Raw genomic sequence first — 14,908 nt, 5'->3', positions numbered from 1 at the left:
AGCTCCGCCCCGCTCCCGGTGGCCCTGCAGAGCTGCCTGCGCTCCTGGGACCAGCGCAGCTCTGCCCGGCCACCGGGAGCCGGGGGAGAAGCTCCGCCCCGCTCCCGGTGGCCCTGCAGAGCTGCCTGCGCTCCTGGGACCAGCGCAGCTCTGCCCGGCCACCGGGAGCCGGGGGAGAAGCTCCGCCCCGCTCCCGGTGGCCCTGCAGAGCTGCCTGCGCTCCTGGGACCAGCGCAGCTCTGTGCCGCCATCCCAAGCGGGGCGCTAAGTCCCGCCCCGCTCGGGATGGCGGCACAGAGCTGCCTGCCGTCGCGGGACTGCAGGCAGGTCTACGCCGCCATCCCGAGCGGTGCGCTAAGTCCCGCCCCGCTCGGGATGGCGGCACAGATCTGCCTGCCGTCGCGGGACCGCAGGCAGGTCTACGCCGCCATCCCGAGCGGTGCGCTAAGTCCCGCCCCGCTCGGGATGGCGGCAGAGATCTGCCTGCCGTCGCGGGACCGCAGGCAGGTCTACGCCGCCATCCCGAGCGGTGCGCTAAGTCCCGCCCCGCTCGGGATGGCGGCAGAGATCTGCCTGCCGTCGCGGGACCGCAGGCAGGTCTACGCCGCCATCCCGAGCGGTGCGCTAAGTCCCGCCCCGCTCGGGATGGCGGCACAGATCTGCCTGCCGTCGCGGGACCGCAGGCAGGTCTACGCCGCCATCCCGAGCGGTGCGCTAAGTCCCGCCCCGCTCGGGATGGCGGCAGAGATCTGCCTGCCGTCGCGGGACCGCAGGCAGGTCTACGCCGCCATCCCGAGCGGTGCGCTAAGTCCCGCCCCGCTCGGGATGGCGGCAGAGATCTGCCTGCCGTCGCGGGACCGCAGGCAGGTCTACGCCGCCATCCCGAGCGGTGCGCTAAGTCCCGCCCCGCTCGGGATGGCGGCACAGATCTGCCTGCCGTCGCGGGACTGCAGGCAGGTCTACGCCGCCATCCCGAGCGGTGCGCTAAGTCCCGCCCCGCTCGGGATGGCGGCACAGAGCTGCCTGCCATCGCGGGACCGCAGGCAGGTCTACGCCGCCATCCCGAGCGGTGCGCTAAGTCCCGCCCCGCTCGGGATGGCGGCACAGAGCTGCCTGCCATCGCGGGACTGCAGGCAGGTCTACGCCGCCATCCCGAGCGGTGCGCTAAGTCCCGCCCCGCTCGGGATGGCGGCACAGAGCTGCCTGCCATCGCGGGACTGGTGCACTTCTCCCCATCGCCAGCCCCACAAGCTCGGGGGACAGCGGGGAGGCAGAGCGTGCCTTCCCACTGTTCCCCGACCTGGTTCTTCCAGCCCCGCACCTGGGGGGGAAATAAATTTTTTTTCCTTTATTTCCCCCCAAAAAAACTAGGTGCGTCTTATGGGCCGGAGCGTCTTATGGGGCGCAAAATACGGTACTTGCACTTGATGTGCTTTCAAACTGCTAGGTTGGCAGGAGCTGGGACCAAGCACTGGGAGCTCACCCCGTCATTGCGGGGATTCGAACCACTGACCTTCTGATCGGCAAGCCCTAGGCTCTGTGGTTTAGACCACGGCGTACCACCTTCCAATTCCTTTAGGTGTTTTCTCCTCAGCTGAGGGAGAAAAGTGCTTAAAGGAGGTTGTGGGAAGGGTAAGCAGTGAGAGTCCAACTTTCCTTTTGGCTATCTGTCATAGATGCTTTCGCTGAGATTCCTGAATTGCAGGGGGTTGGACTAGATAACCCTTGAGATCCCTTCCAATTCTACGATTCTATGACTCCTCCCCCTTGCACTGCTTTTGCTCTAAGCACTGGCCCTTAAACTGTTCTGAAGTAAGCCCAGTTCATCCCCACTGGACTTTTGCTGAGTACTTGCAGAATCAGCCGTCTGAGATGTGCATGGAACAATACATGGCAATACATACATAGAAAGTTACAATGAATAGAAATAAAAGTTGAATTTCCCTCTGCACCACATTCCTTTTTGTATTTGTCACAGGACCCCAGCCACACCCCTGCCCATGTGAGCACCTCACCACACTTGTTTGCTCTCCCCTTCCCCAGACTTTCCCACTGTCCCCAGGTGAAAATTCTTCATTTAACCCCCCTGACAGCCTCCATGAAACAATCTACGCTCTGCTGGACCTCGAGAACACCTTCGTAGATTGGCGTTTCAAAAGTTTACTTAAAAAATAAGAAGACTTTTCTTAGGGGGGTAGCATGGTTATATGCACATAAAATGGGACGTGGGTGGTGCTGTGGGTTAAACCACAGAGCCTAGGGCTTGCTGATCAGACGGTCGGCAGTTCGAATCCCCGCAACGGGGTGAGCTCCCGTTGCTCGGTCCCTGCTCCTGCCAACCTAGCAGTTTGAAAGCACGTCAAAGTGCAAGTAGATAAATAGGTACTGCTCCGGTGGGAAGGTAAATGGAATTTCCGTGTGCTGCTCTGGTTCGCCAGAAGCAGTTTAGTCCTTCTGGCCACATGACCCAGAAGCCGTACGCCGGCTCCCTCGGCCAGTAAAGCGAGATGAGCGCTGCAACCCCACAGTCGTTTGCGACTGGACTTAACTGTCAGGGGTCCTTTACCTTTTGTGCACATAAAACATTCCCCAAAGAGCATGGGAAATAAAACAGGATAAATACATCCACCTAGTCCTATCTAAAACTTGTTCATTTCCTCAAATTCTTTAAGTAAGATTATTTCAGTGGAGAATTCTTAGGCTCTTCTGTCTGCTAGCAGCCCTCGCTTTTTCCTCCTGCACCAGACTAGAGTTCTTCAGCTCTTCCTAGATGCTGCTTCTCATCTCTGCAAGCACCCCCCACCATCTGGATCCCTGAGCTACCCTTTTGAAATCTCAATCCACTAACAAACCAGACATCAAAAAGTTCACCTTTGTCTCAATTCCATCTACAGACAAGATTTCAAGCAACCCACACTTTACCTCATTATTTTTAACACCTCCTGAAAGGTTTACCTGCCAGACAAAGTTGGCTCCAGTAAAATAATAATAATAACCATAATTCTCAAACCAAACTACATCCCAGATTTTTTTATTTCTTTGTAAACAGGAGTGCATCCAAGTCATTCCCTCAGCATCCCAGAACAGGATGAACTGTTTTTAACAAGTGACAGTTGGCAAGTTCTATTCTACATTAGTTGAGATTTTAGCATTGCCATGGGTCCCTTCCAATTCTACAGTTCTATGAGGTGCTACCAATGACTCCCAATAAAAACCACTATCACCAAGAGAAGGGTTGTAAGTTGTTTTAATATAGTTTTTAATGCTGTCACCTGCTCTGGGACCTTAGCGTGAAGGGTCTGTTATGAATAAATTAGTAACAGAAAGGAGTATGGGAAACATGGAATAAAAAAGGAGGGAAACGATAAAAGGTATAAATGTAGGTGCCATACGGAGTCAGTTTATCATTGTATCTGGATTTGGGAGCAGACGGCCTCCAGTATGAAGTGTGGAAGATGGTTGGGAAAATAAAATGTTTGTAAAAATTTATCACAAGGGACATGTGTGGCGCTGTGGGTAAAACCTCAGTGCCTAGGAGTTGCCAATCGTATGGTCGGCGGTTTGAATCCCCGCGGCGGGGTGAGCTCCCGTCATTTGGTCCCAGCTCCTGCCCACCTAGCAGTTCGAAAGCACTCTTAAGTGCAAGTAGATAAATAGGTACCACTTTATAGCGGGAAGGTAAATGGCATTTCTGTGTGCTGCGCTGGTGCTGGCTCGCTAGCTGCAGCTTCGTCACGCTGGCCACGTGACCCTGAAGTGTCTCCGGACGGCGCCGGCTCACGGCCTCTAGAGCGAGATGAGCACGCAACCCTAGAGTTGGACACGACTGGCCCGTATGGGCAGGGGTACCTTTACCTTTACCTTTAAAAAATTATCAGGTGTAAGAACACGATTTGCAAACAGAAATACAAGACTGCCCTCTTTAGTTTGGTGGTTCCTACAGTCAGTTATAATAGTTTGAACAAGATATCTCACTCCTGACAGAACAGTGCTCTGCCAAATTGCTGAAATAAATGTTTGCTTTTCAAATTAAGAGCAATTGACAGAATCAAGCAGATAACGCTTTTCTGGGCTGCTCCTCTTCAGACTGCCTGCATACTCATGACAGCACTGAGTTTTCTGTGCCTCCCTCATATCTTCCACTTGAACTGGGGAACCACCTATGGGCAGTTTGCTAATCTCACTGCTAGTGCTTCTCTAAGGGGCAGAGGCTGAGTGCAATACAGAATATTTTACAATATTCAGCCAGTTTTATTTCTGTCCTTAAGAGATTTCAAAGCTCAAATTTAGCTCTTAGAATCAATTACGCAAGGCAAGAATCTTGTCTAACTTATTCTGAAGTTCGACTTCTGAAACGTTCGACTTCCAAAGCACGGCTTCTGATTGGCTGCAGGAGCTTCATGCAGCCAATCAGAAGCCGCAGAAGCCCCATCGGACATTCGGCTTCCGAAAGAACGTTTGAAAACCGAAACACTCCAAGCTTTTGATGGTTCGGGAGCCGAAACGTTCAACTCCCAAGGCGTACAGGAGCCGAGGGACAACTGTATCAGAATTTTTGTAGCACTTTATTGACTTCGTGAATCAAAGGAAAGATGCCATAACTGGGAATTAGCAGGCTTTCCTCCTCCCCCCACTTGCTACTGAACTGACTTCCAAGCTATCTACGATGGATCAGGGTTGGCGCCACCACAACCATAAGTAGGACACCACTCCTGAGTCTGAATATGTATATGATCATCCTCAGCACGCAACTATAGTTCTGTCTCTGAAATAAGCAAGACTTAAGTTGGCAGAGGACTTCCTAGAAGTATACTGCAGTGGGATACCTGGAAGAAGAGAAGAGTATGGGTGCGCCAAACAAAGAAATCCAGTTTTTGGGCTTTGGATAGGCCCCATGTCAGTTTGCCTCTTCCTTGAACCTAAAGCTACCAGGTACGTGAACTTGCTGATACTCACATCTGTGACATTGACCACACCAATCTGTGGCTTGAATAGGTCGATCTTGAAGGTCTTTTCCCAGTACACAATGAGCTGTAGGAGCAAAAGAAAAGGGAAGCATTTCATATAAATATGGTGATTTATTAAGCGGTGCACAAATCCAAGTTCACCCAAATAAATAATGGGGCCTGACAAGTGGGAGACTAGAGGGAAAGAAAGGTTGCCATCCAAATGTGTGTGTTATTTTTGTAAGACTTGGGCTGTTGTTCTCCATTTCTCGTTCAATATTTTCTTCCCCTTTCCTCCTTTGTCTCCACCAACACATTCCAGAAAGTAAGGGTTAATTTGAGCCAAGTACAGCTGGCAGAATGGTACTTTCCGTGCCAGAGTTCATCTCTAGGAGATTTGCCGTTGTAGAAGTAGATAGGAGGGTGCCTATGAATCTATCTGGAGCACTGGGAAAATTACAACAAAATGACAATAACGCCAGGCCATCGTACTCACCAGAGGAAAGTCGTCTGGGTCAATCCACACAATGCTCAATTCAGGGTTGTCGGTATTGTCTTTAGCAACCTGCTTGACAATTTCCAGGAATTCAAAGCCATCTGAAAAGAAATACTGTCTAAGTTCCTCTCATGCATAGGTGTCAGATCAGGGTGAGAACAGGATGTCCCAAGCAACCCTGCCAGGGGCAGAAGAGAATAAATAAAAAATATTGGCCCTCTGCATTTTCTCATTGCCATTCAACTGTCCTTTCTGTTCTGGACATGGGGAGTAGCCCGGTAATCTCTTCATTTCTTTGCCCATCTTCTCCTCTGCATGAAGAACCCGCCTCATGACTTAGATGGCATGTAAACAAAACATTACTGGAGCAACAAAGCCATGTTGGAAGCCCCTGCAAACAAAGGAGCTGAGCTGCGGGGGGGGGGGAGGGCTCCTGTGAGCAGCAGTAGTTGGCTGTACAAAGTGCAGATTAGCTGGTGCCTCTGATATCACTGGCCCCCTTCCTCCAAATCCCTGAGGTAGTTTTGCAACTCAAGAAAAGCTGTACACTAATAATAATAATAATAATAATAATAATAATAATAATAATAATAATAATAATGAAATCAAGCAACATATTTGCACTGTTCGTAGCCATGAAATGCAAGAACTGTAGTCTCCGATAGATTTACACACTCTCACATAAAGGAAAGGTGTGTTCACAACAATTCTTTCAAACAGTAGTAGCTTGTTCTTGCATTTACGTCAGCAGTAAATTACTTCACATTGGTGCAGTTCAAACACAGCCAAAGCATGAGGGAGCAAACTATTGCTGCCTTTACTTTGTCCCCAGGGTGAGTAGAAAAGTATCACTGACCAAGTATGAATCCTACAGACCTAGGAGGGTTAGAGCAAATGGTTTTATTCCATGACCTGCTCTCTTGTGTTCTTGCAGGTAGGAAGGGATGTGTTGTAATTTCCATTGATCTCTGAGCTCCAGAAAGGTGGACAAAGAAAGATCCCTTACCTGGGTCATCTTCTTCAGCAAATGCCACAATGTGAATGCCCTCGAGGTCATCTTCCTGTGGACAAGAAACATGGGATTGGTGAGCGGAAAGTGAGGGACGACAGTGCGCTCGCTAGGCATGGGGAGAGGGACCTGAAGACCGGTCAACCAGAGAATGTCAAGAAAAATCTATGATTAGAAGTGTTTCTAGAAATTAACAGAAAGATAAATATGAACAGAATCAACAAAACAAAAAAAATTAGGCAAAGTTCAGTGGGGAGCTGAAAATAAATGAGCAGACACAAGGTGGAGATACACTGGAAAGGGTTCTAAATGACTTGCCTCAATATGCTAATTCCTCATTTTATACTCATGGCTCCTACCAATAGAATGTCATCCTTGTTTGGGTCCAACAGCAGTCAATAATGACAACCTTACAATGAATTCCAGTCTTCATTGTAGACTGTCTCACCAGAGTGGTGCATGCTCTGGTCATCTCCTGCTTGGACTACTGCAGTGCACTCTACGTGGGGCTACCTTTGAAGGTGACCCGGAAACTACAACTAATCCAGAATGCGGCAGCCAGACTGGTGACTGGCAGCGGCCGCAGAGACCACATAACACCGGTCTTGAAAGACCTACACTGGCTCCCAGTACGTTTCCGAGCACAATTCAAAGTGTTGGTGCTGACCTTTAAAGCCCTAAACAGCCTCAGTCCAGTATACCTGAAGGAGTGTCTCCACTCCCATTGTTCTGCCTGGACATTGAGGTCCAGCTCCGAGGGCCTTCTGGCGGTTCCCTCCCTGCGAGAAGCCAAGTTACAGGGAACCAGGCAGAGGGCCTTCTCGGCAGTAGCACCCTCCCTGTGGAACACCCTCCCACCAGATGTCAAGGAAATAAACAACTATCTGACTTTTAGAAGACATCTGAAGGCAGCCCTGTTTAGGGAAGTTTTTGATGTTTGATTGTGTTTTTAATATTCTGTTGGAAGCTGTCCAGAGTGGCTGGGGAGGCACAGCCAGATGGGCATTGTATAAGTAATAAATTATTATTATTATTCCTGTGATTGATCGGCAGGTTCCATGGTCCATAAGGCTCTTCCCCCACAAGTTATTTTTCTTGCAGAGGGATAAAGTGTCCCAGAAGACATAGGGCAAGCCACTTATTCATAATGACTCAAGCAGACTTGGGAGTACATAGATTCTGTCTAAGACATGTAGCACAGTTACTAATCTGAACTGCACCTGAACAACCGTTGACTAAACATTGTATTTAGTCAATTCACCAGCTCTCTCCTGTGGCCCAAACCCCAGCAATCGAAAACTCCCAACTGAAAACTTTTTCACACAACTCCATCATGTGGTCAGTGAATGTATGAATGGCAATCAAGAACACATCAGATAGTGAATATCAGCAAATCATGCTCCACATTGTTGTCGTTTAGTTGTGTCCGACTCTCCGTGACCCCCTGGACCAGACCACGCCAGGCCCTCCTGTCTTCCACTGCCTCCCGCAGTTTGGTCAAACTCATGCTGGTAGCTTCGAGAACACTGTCCCACCATCTCGTCCTCTGTCGTCCCCTTCTCCTTGTGCCCTCCATCTTTCCCAGCATCAGGGTCTTTTCCAGGGAGTCTTCTCTTCTCATGAGGTGGCCAAAGTATTGGAGCCTCAGCTTCAGGATCTGTCCTTCCAGTGAGCACTCAGGGCTGATTTCCTTCAGAATGGAGAGGTTGGATCTTCTTGCAGTCCATGGGACTCTCAAGAGTCTCCTCCAGCACCAGAATTCAAAAGCATCAATTCTTTGGTGATCAGCCTTCTTTATGGTCCAGCTCTCACTTCCATACATCACTACTGTACTTAAACCATAGCTTTAACTATACGGACCTTTGTCGGCAAGGTGATGTCTCTGCTTTTTAAGATGCTGTCTAGGTTTGTCATCGCTTTTCGGAGCTAAATATGTATGGTTGAACACAAATGTTGGGCTTCCACACCATCAGGGATCTGCACCATCAGGGTTTTCAATGATTTGAAGAACAAAAGAAGACTTCTGTATATGTAGTTGCATGCATGTAAGGACTCCTTTTATGCATTCAACTTTATACGGCAAGATGGAAAGGCCAACATAGGAGGCATGATTGCATGGTTCTCCTGTAACTTAGTATGAGGGCTCCCACCTTTCTACAAAATTCTGATGGGCATAACATTTCAAAGACTGTAGAGAGACTCCAAGTCATTAAGGACCATTAAAGTGGTTTCGTACAGGTTGTGATCACCCATAAAGTTTGTAAGGCAGCCAAACAATCACAGAAGGTTCTTTCTGGTGCTGTCCAAAAGTGAGACTTGAAGGGGACAGTTGGGGCATAGGAATGGGAGAAAGGAACAAAAAGATTCTGGCAGGGGTGTCTGTAAAATCTAATAAGAGGACAAGAGAATTGAGAAAGGTTAGCATTTTAAAAAAAAAATATATCTGGGATGGTTTTCTTCCTAAAAGCCACAAGGTTGGCAGCAAGGCCTTGGGTATCTGGGCACAATGAAAATTATATTGGCAAAGGCCATCTGAGTTGGCAGTCAGGTTGTTTATTGTGCACCTGCTATGAATGTCATCTTGGAATTATACCATGGAAAACCCTCATGTTCCTTGTCTTCCACCAATCCCAGCTTTCAATTTCAATTGGTATTAATGCAAGAGGAAAAAAATCCATCTAAATGCTAATTTCTTTCCCCTCTGAGCCCACCAGTTACAGAACCCCCATAAAATGAAGAGCTAAAAGAATAAGTGGAAAACATCTCTGGGGGAAGGTAGGGGAATTGTAAGAACGAGGCTTTAGAGATGTTTGGAGCAGATTTACTACTGAAATGAGAGCAAAAATAGTCCACTGTAATGTGTGGTTTGTGTGTTTCTTTTCTTCCAACCCCCCCCCCCTCGCCCCACAAGACAATTCAAACTGTCTTAGCACAAACACAATTCCAAAGTCGATAACTCATTAAACAAGTGGCAAAGGCTCATCTCTGATGCAGTGGAAGAAACCCGGCTTCATTTTCCTAGCATCTCCCAGTGTGTTAGAGAACAGAGACTGCCATTCAACTACCAATGGATGGATCTGTCCATTTTGGTTTATCTGTGCTTCAAAATCCCCCCCCCCCCTGATTTCGGTTCACCCTATCTCTGCACATCAGTTTAGAATTAGTATTATTTTTTGAAGTCATCTGTATTCATCTTCATGTGCCTTTCTCCTAATGCAGGCATGTCCAAAGTCCGTTCTGGGGGCAGTTTATTCCAAAAAGCACAACAACTTTCAACTTTGGTCGGCCCTCTTTGAAAAACGTTTGGGCACCTCTATAATGCATGCATTTTGCTCATGATTTTTCCATATATACATATGACAATTTCTCTTATATTTGTGTACACTATTTTCATGAATACTGCCTTTGACTGGGGGGGGGGTGGGTCCTTGAGGGTGCCCCCCTGGTGAATGTTGGATAGCGGAGCTACACAAGTCCCAGGTTCACAGACCCAAGCTTCAAGTAGCAAGTGTGTGTGTGTGTGGGGGGGTAATTTCTTCCCAGTTCTTTGCTGCATGGCTGCGGTTTGCAGCTGCTAACATGCCCAGGAGATCCGAGGGCTGTGATTCTTCCTTATGACATAATTCACCTTCCCAGATGCCTTGGATTTGGTTGTAGCAAGCATAACAATTTTACCATATACTTTGCATTCTGAGTCTTCTTTACGGGCGTGCTTGACAATGCAGCTGGACTAGATACTTTCTCACGAAAATATCCCCATCCCTACAGCTCCCAGTGCTCCCAATTTGTTTCACTTACCCAGGTCTCAAACATATCTTCTGGGCGCAGCTTGCGCAGTGTGGCTCTGAAAAGAAAGAGTAGAGACCTCAGTTTCATGGGTGAATCTGTATGGTGATTATGATTGTAAGATTCTGTGTAACAAAAGTAGACTTAGAAGACAGGAACTTCCACTGGCAGGCCTAAACCAGATTGACACAGTGCTCCATCTTTTTTTACAACTGCAGTAAGTCTGATTCCAAACCGTACGGGAGCATCAGCAATTTCCATTAACACAAACAGCAACAACGTGGGAGCAAGGAGGAATAGACTCTATCCAGGCACAACGTATCATGTACAGTGGTACCTTGGGTTAAGAACTTAATTCGTTCTGGAGGTCCGTTCTTAACCTGAAACTGTTCTTAACCTGAGGTACCACTTTAACTAAAGGGGCCTCCCACTGCCACCGTGCCACTGGCACGTGATTTCGGTTCTCAAAGTTCTTAACCTGAGGTACTATTTCTGGGTTAGTGGAGTCTGTAACCTGAAGCGTATGTAACCTGAGGTACCACTGAATTTTTTTCTTTTGTGAGTCGAGGCCCCACCCCTGCTTGGAGAGAAAATAATACACATGGACACAAGTATTTAGGTTAGTGGACTAAGAAGGCTACAAATTTATTGGTTACAGAATGTGAGTGGCATTGGCTTAAGGCATTGGATCGGACAGACTATACTTGACTCCTGCCCGCTCTGCCGGGAGTCACACAAGGGTTAACAACCAGTAGGGGGAACTTGTTGATGCAAATCAGCTGGAAGCTTTCCCCTAGACTCACCGGGGGTCAAGCCATGGCCCTAGCCACCCCCAGGGCCTAGGACAGGAACCACAACCGCAGGCTTCCTTTAACAGAATACCCTTCAAGGGGAGTGGTAGGTGATGGCCACAACCTCCCCTCCGACACACAACGCGTTTGCCTAACCGCCAAACCTGACAAAGTTGTGACGATTTGCTATGAGGTAGGCGAAAAAACCAAGTGGCTGGTGCCAATCTGCCAAGTGGAAAAAAATTCCTACCAGGCCCCCTGGACAACCAAGGTGACCAACCGAAGTCCATAGCAAGGTCAAGAAAAGAAGGAAGAAACCTAAAGGAGGGTGGGCGGGTGATCCGAGGAAGCCGGGAACAAGAAGGGAGAGTGTGCCCGCGGTCATTCAAATACAGCTAAGCCTTGGAACTTTAAAGTTGTTCGCCAAAGTCTAGGTGGTTCCTCACGAAGGAATAAAGAAGATCAGACTCAAATTCAAAAAATAAAGGTCTAATTCCAATTCCAAAAGGAAGGCAGAGGTCCAATTCTTGTTCCAAAAAGGAAGTGGCAAGCGCTAAGGAAGGGGCCGGCTCCACGACGCAAAATCAATCCAGAAGAAGGAAGGAAGCAAAGAAACAAAAAAGCAAAGATGAGACGGAGAGATCTTTCGAAGTCTCTAAACCCTTCGGGAAAGGCCAATTTCGGGCACGTCCAGCCACACGTCCATCCGCACGTCCGCTAACCAGCCTCTGCCCTCCACGGCAAACTGTATCGTCTCACACGCCTGAGCTTGCGTGCTGTGTCTCTTTTATTGTTACAATAATATGGCAACAGACTGAAAACGCTGGAGATCTACGGACGAAGCCAGGGAAGATAGGTACGGAGAGTCGGGGCCACTCTTATATCCCGTCACGGGGGCTGGGGGGGGGCCTTGCTCGCCGACTCCCAAGCTGTTTTACTCTTTCTTCCCCCTCCGTTCGTCGTCACCTCTCCTAAACGTCCCTCCGCTCGTTCCTCCCGGTTCTCTCTTTAGTTTTTAGCTTTCAGTTCGGGGTTCTCCAGCAATCCGCTTTTTGATACAAAGTTTTTAAAGTTTCATTTCATTTATATACTTTTTTACTTTTTTACTGTTACTTTGCCCCGCGGAGCCTCCGACGGGGTCTTTCCTCTCTTTGTTCTACAGCGGGTGAGGTTTAGCTACTTTGTCTCACTCTTCCAATTAACTCCCAGCGCCATCTTAACTCCGGGATACAGTCGGGCTCCTTAAAATTAATCCGTTAACATCTGTCGCGCCTTGGAGTCCTATCTCCTAATCTTGCACTCCAACATTTATTTTGGCAACTCCAAAGGCAACAGTTTTAAAAGATTTCGGAGATTTGTCGCCTCTTTTCAGCGGGGGCTCGAGACATAGCTGCACGGGGTCGCAGAGCTTACCAAAATGCGTCTTTCGGTCCCTTTGCTCCGGAGTCCTCCCAAAAATCGGGAAAATTCCAAAAAGCTTCGAACCTTTCTGACGCTGCTGGAAGCATTTCCCTCCAGGGGGCCCCCCTGGAGGTTTTGGGGGTCACAGTGCCTTTGCGTTGCCCCTCAAAACCCCCGTGCAGTTCGGAGAAGTCGTGCAACAACTTCTCCGCGCTCCCGTACTGTTTGCGAGCCAAACCGGAAGTTCTAATAGACTTAGATGATAACAAGATGATATTATTGGGAGACTTTAACGCGGTGCCGTCACCAGAAATTGACAGACAAACCGAAAATAAGAAACGAAATCAAGGAAAATTACCGAAATCATTTCAAGATCTGGAAGAAAACCTAGACTTAATAGATATATGGAGATATTTACATCCGACAGGAAAACAGTTTACTTTCTTTTCGGAAGTGCATAAAAGTTGGGGCAGAATAGATCAAATCTGGACTTCGCGAGTACTTACCCTAAGAGCAACAAGCTGTGAAATAGACCCAAGAACATTTTCAGACCATAACCTGATAACTTTAGAAATCAAAGGTGTTACACAGGGAAGTTTTAGATGGAGACTAAATGAACATCTACTAGAAAATGACGACGTTATAGAAAAGGCCAAAACTACCTTAAAAGAGTACTTTGACTTAAATTTGAATACAGGAACAAACATAGAAGTGGTGTGGGACGCCAGTAAGGCGGTAGTAAGAGGTCTATTTATTCAACAAAACAACTATAAGAAGAAGATAAGACAGCAGGAGAAGGAGGAGATACTCAAGCAACTAAGAGAATACGAGAAAAAATTAATAGACCACCCGAAGGATGAGCAAAGTATTCAAACAATAAAAATGTTACAAACACAATATTCGATGTTGACCAGCCAAGAAATCGAATGGAAAATTAAACTAATGAAGCAGAGATATTTTGAGTCAGCGAATAAAACAGGGAAATTTTTAGCCTGGCAATTGAGGAAAAGACAGAAACAGAATACGATTAACAAAATAAAGGTAGAGGAAGATTTGATAGTAGACCCCATAAGAATACGAAAGAAGTTTCTCGAGTTTTATGAGGAACTATATAAGAGAGGAGAAGAGGACATGACACAAATAGATAGATATCTGAGGAGACATAAAGGGAAGACCATCACAGAGGAAGAAAGATTTCAATTAAACAAACCCATTAGTACAGAAGAAGTCCAAAATGCTATAAAAAAAATGAAAATAGGAAAAGCCCCAGGCCCGGACGGCCTTTCGGCCAAATATTATAAAGTTCTAGGAAATCAACTATCATTGACGCTCCGTGATACCATCAACAACATCTTAGGAGGAGGGAAAATACCCGAGTCGTGGAGGGAAGCCTACATAACATTAATTCCAAAACCAGATACAGATAAAATGTGTATTAAAAATTACAGGCCAATATCTTTATTGAATAACGACTATAAAATATTTGCCGACATTATGGCAAATAGATTAAAAAAATGCTTGATACATCTAATACACAAAGACCAAGCAGGCTTCTTACCGAACAGGTTTCTGAAAGATAATGTGAGACACACTATAAACTTAATCGAATACCTGGAAATCAACAACGATATCCCAGCGGCCTTGATTTTTATAGACGCAGAAAAAGCGTTTGACAACGTCTCTTGGTCGTTTTTACTAAAGACTATGGAGGAAGCCGGGATAGAGGGAGAATTTCTGAAAGGAATACAGGCAATATATTCAAAACAATCGGCCAAACTGGTGATAAATAATAACCTCACAGATACATTCCAAATTGAAAAAGGAACCAGGCAAGGCTGCCCCCTCTCCCCGCTCTTATTCATTATGGTATTAGAAGTTCTAGCAAATAAAATAAGATCTTCATCTGACATCCGAGGGATAAAAATAGGATCAAGGGAGTTCAAACTAAAAGCTTACGCAGACGACCTGATGTTGTCCTTAGAAGAACCGTTAAGAAGCACCGAGAAGGCGTTGGAAATATTAGAAGAATATGGTAAGCTAGCTGGATTTAAACTGAACAGATCAAAAACCAAGATCTTAACAAAGAATTTGAGAAATGAGATAAAAGGCAAATTAGAGAGACAACATGGAATCGAAGTAACCAAAAAAGTAAAATATTTAGGTATTTGGCTCACACCTAAAAATATAAATCTAATTGAAGATAACTATACAGCAACCTGGAATAAAGTTAAAAAAGACCTGGATGTCTGGAACAGAGTAAACCTTTCGTGGCTTGGCAGGATGGAGGCAATAAAAATGAACATTCTTCCTAAGATGTTGTTCCTCTTCCAAAATATTCCGGTCATCAGAGGGACTAAAATATTTAAAGATTGGCAGAAAGTCCTCTCTAGGTTCATATGGCAGGGAAGGAGGCCAAGGATTAGATACAAATTACTCACGGACCGAAAGGAGAGAGGAGGACTGGCGGTACCCAACTTAA

At 46.9% G+C, this 14,908-nt stretch overlaps 1 protein-coding gene across 1 annotated transcript in view; it reads right to left on the bottom strand.

Moving 5' to 3' along the window:
* LOC308576803 (calsequestrin-2-like) overlaps positions 1-14,908 on the bottom strand; it is a 37,066-nt gene that overhangs the window by 1,627 nt on the left and 20,531 nt on the right. The window contains exons 7-10 of the mRNA XM_081176765.1: positions 10,250-10,295; positions 6,449-6,503; positions 5,443-5,543; positions 4,957-5,031 (exon numbers count right to left, since the gene is read on the bottom strand). Of these exons, the coding sequence (XP_081032891.1) occupies positions 4,957-5,031; positions 5,443-5,543; positions 6,449-6,503; positions 10,250-10,295 (277 nt within the window). The remainder of the gene's footprint in view (positions 1-4,956; positions 5,032-5,442; positions 5,544-6,448; positions 6,504-10,249; positions 10,296-14,908) is intronic.

This window comes from Podarcis bocagei (assembly GCF_964188305.1).
Source record: "Podarcis bocagei genome assembly, chromosome: 17".
Taxonomy (NCBI): Eukaryota; Metazoa; Chordata; class Lepidosauria; order Squamata; family Lacertidae; genus Podarcis; species Podarcis bocagei.
The sequence above is the reverse complement of the archived record's forward strand: the minus strand, read 5'-3'. Positions and strand labels throughout refer to the sequence as shown.